Raw genomic sequence first — 3,580 nt, 5'->3', positions numbered from 1 at the left:
CCTGCCCATGGCAGGGAGGTTGGAACTGGATTATCTTTAAGGTCTCTTACAACTTATGCCATTCTATGATTCTATGAAAACTTGGTTTCAGACATTCTGACCATTGTTGTGTAAATGCTGAGGAAATGCTATGGAGAAGGAATTAGGGGGGACACTACACACAATAATACTTTTATACGAGCTTTATTCTGCCAAGTAGTAAAAGCCAGTGGCAAGTTTAGTCACATGAAAATAAACTTACAGAAACCCAGAAGCACCAGGAGGAATAGTGACTATACAGAAAGCAGAAAGGTCTCAATGTTGGAAAAAATAAAGTCTCTAGATTTCTGCAGATCCTCACGGAAATTCTACATTTTGATATCTCTGACAAAAGTTATGTTGTGCATGCTTTTAAAAACACACAAGATGATTTAATTTTTCTTGCTGCTCACCTGGCTGAGTTCTGCATGCTCTGACAGGACGATCTGGAGGAGGTTCAACCTCCACTTTTTTGCCAGGATCAAAGTCATCAGTTTCTCCTTCAGTGTCACACTGTTCTTTCTCCCTTTTCCTCTTTTTCTCTTCCTAGCATAGCAGGAAGAAGACAGATTTTAGAAGAATGTACTTGGAATGTGTAATCCCACACGCCAAAATGTAAGAGAGTGATTTTTCATTTGGAAAACTCATTCTATATTTGAGCCATGATATGGTTTAAATAAAAGTGCGTACATTTTCACTGTCACTTTTTCAATTTTCTTCTCCAATTAAAACTAATACTGTTAAAACTAATACTGTTCACCTTTTACTTTGTATTTAATATACTTTTCAATCATTTGTTACTGTTCTTTTACTGAAAAGAATGTTAAAACTCTGAAACTATTTGTACGTAAAATTGCATTATGATAAGCTACACCAGAGGGTAAAGGAAGTATAATTTACTATTCAGTAAAGGTCAGTCTGTGTAGCTCTGCTATGATCAGTGTGTTTTTGTTGTCTGGTGCATTAAACAGGAATCAATAAAGCACATGATCAATTAAGAAGCCTGCAAATAACCATAAGAAATCCTCTGTAACAGTGATAACAATTAATGATCTCTTCCTGAACTTCAAAGCAAACACATGCCTTAGTCATTCCTATAATCTTACACCCATTATTCACGCTCACACAGAAAAGCACGCTTTCATTTACCATGCTTAGACTACAGTTTTGTTACTTATCTGTCCACTAGCTTCTTTTGCATGCACTAGTAATGAAGTTCTGGGAGAAAAAAAATCTAAACATGCCTCCTCCACCCCAATTTAGCAAAGGCAAAACAAGTAATTCATTTGATGCTGCAAGATCTTGTATTAAAGGCAGTTGTTTTGCTACATTTCAAGTTACATGCTCTTAGCTGAAACATTTGAAAAAATGTTTGTACAAAGAAAATTTTGCACTATCTGCCCTGTATTCAAGAGCTTCTGAATGATGCTACAAAGATATATCACTTTCAAGAAGCACAAGCCTAACAAATCAGTTCAAAATGACAGAGCTTAGCCATACACACATACAAAGTAGTACCAGAAAACTATCTTACAAGAATAATAAAACTACAGGACTGAAGATAATTAAAAAAGCAGAGATGTCAGAGAATCTGACATCTGTAATCTCTGTACAGAGAATTAGTTCATAGAAGAAATACAATTAATATGAAATTGTACAGGTAACTGTACCATTAACACTGCCTTGCTGATTTCAGTTTCTACTCCTAAAGGTTCAACACAGACAACAAAAATGTGACCACACCATTTGCTACTAACAAAGCCACAAAGCCTAGCATGCAGATTATTCTAAACAAGAGCCAACAAAACTATTGTACCACACTAATCAGAAGATCAGATTTCAAAAAATCGTTTTGAGTAAACATATCAATTCCAATGTTCAATAACTTGGTAATCTCAGAAACAGAAATGCAATCTAGGTTTATTTGAAAAACTGAAAATACCCTCCTCAAAGGGTAGCAAAACATGTTTCTGACCTGGCTGCAATCCAACTTTAAACCAGAAGTATTCATATCTACAGACAAAGCAAATGGATAAGAAAAACAAGCAGTTACAAGAAACAAGCTTTTACTTTGTTCAAGAAATCATCACAGGAACATCTCTTCCAAATAGGAGAAATACACCAACACATACACAGGCATTTGCTACATTTGTGAAGTGCTGTCTCCAAACAATAAGTTTCTTGCAACAGTGAATCAAATGGTACTCTGTACCAGATTTCAGATCTTACCAACAAGCATGAAGAAGACAGGCAATATTGAATTCTAAAAATCACAGCTTACCTTTCTCTTTCTTCTTTCTTCATCATCTAGATGCTTTTCTTTTTCCTTCTCAGACTTTTTTTTCTTTTTTTTCTTCTTTTCTTTATGTCGTTCTCGCTCGTGATCTGATCGGTCATCATAGTAACTAGAATCATGCCCTGACCCAGAAAGTTCAGTCACTTCACTTCCTCCAACTTTAAGCACCAGCTTTAAAGGTTTTTCCAAAGGCTTATCCACATAATCTAAATGAAGAAAAAGTAAAACATTTCATAAATGCACATGGAAATGACAGCACAAGGTAATTATTGATGCTTCCTCTAGAAATGCTCTTTAAAATAATTTGCTGAAGGCTGAAAATATATGCAATGCATCTGAAGAGAAAAATAATACTTAAGACTGACAAATCAAAGTTAAGAAACAGTTGTTCTGCACATCTTACATCATGATTTTCCACAAACCGGTAGTACATAGGGAACTAATCTCTCGGTTTTCCCTGAAAACTTCTCAAGATTCTTGTCAGAGTAAGGCAAAACCAAGCATCAGTCAACCAATCCGTAACACACCAAGAACAGCCATTCGAACCACGAAGACGCCTGGTCTCAAAACACACCACAGCAGCTCCCCAGCACTCGCTCCACAATCCCCGTGCCCCTCCCGAGCCACCTTCGCGTGGACACAACAACAACCCACCTCCTTCAGACCACCACCCACTTCTCTCATTCCCGGTCGGCCAGGAACCCCACAACACCCAGGAACCCCTACAGGACAGCATCAGCGGTCTAGCACCGGGGCGCTCTCCCGTCCCCAGCGCCTCACGCACCCAGACAAGGGCCTTTCCCTCCCGGAGCTCTGGTCCAGCCCAGCCCACGAAGGGATGCCGGGTCCTGCCGCCAGTAGACGCATCCCCAGATACAAAGATAGAGCTTCCTCCTCCGCCCCCAGCTCTGTACAGCTCCCGGTTCTTACCGCTGTACGCGGTGGCGGAAGCCGAGCGCCATTCAGCCTTCTCTGCTTTGTGTTTCTTGTGCTTCTTCCCCATGGCAGAACCGGCCCCTCCAGGCGCGGCCTCCCCTTAGCCCCTCCACCGGAAGCACTCGGGACAGAAGAACTCCTTCCGCCTGTTGCGGAGGAAGATCCAGGTCATGGGGGTAGGGCGAGACTGCCGCTCGCCAGCCCGCCTTTTACGAAAGGGCGGTAGCGGTATTCCGGTGCTTCAGGTTCTCTTCGATCTTAACGGGGGTGTTTTCCGTTTTCTGCGCGGTGGAGGCGCAGCCCTTGCAGCAGTCAGAGTGCTGAGGAAGC

General features: G+C 40.9%; 1 protein-coding gene across 1 annotated transcript; it reads right to left on the bottom strand.

Annotated features, from left to right (window-relative positions):
• Positions 1-431: 431 nt before the first annotated feature.
• Positions 432-3,317, bottom strand: BRD9 (bromodomain containing 9; the record flags this gene model as incomplete). Its single annotated transcript, XM_010021699.1, has 3 exons — positions 2,969-3,317; positions 2,300-2,520; positions 432-564 (listed from the first exon to the last, which is right to left on the bottom strand). Coding segments are annotated over exons 1-3 (703 nt in total), but the record flags the coding sequence as incomplete, so codon positions are not given.
• Positions 3,318-3,580: the final 263 nt, after the last annotated feature.

Source organism: Nestor notabilis, unplaced genomic scaffold, assembly GCF_000696875.1.
Source record: "Nestor notabilis isolate BGI_N333 unplaced genomic scaffold, ASM69687v1 scaffold1739, whole genome shotgun sequence".
Lineage (NCBI taxonomy): Eukaryota > Metazoa > Chordata > Aves > Psittaciformes > Psittacidae > Nestor > Nestor notabilis.
The sequence above is the reverse complement of the archived record's forward strand: the minus strand, read 5'-3'. Positions and strand labels throughout refer to the sequence as shown.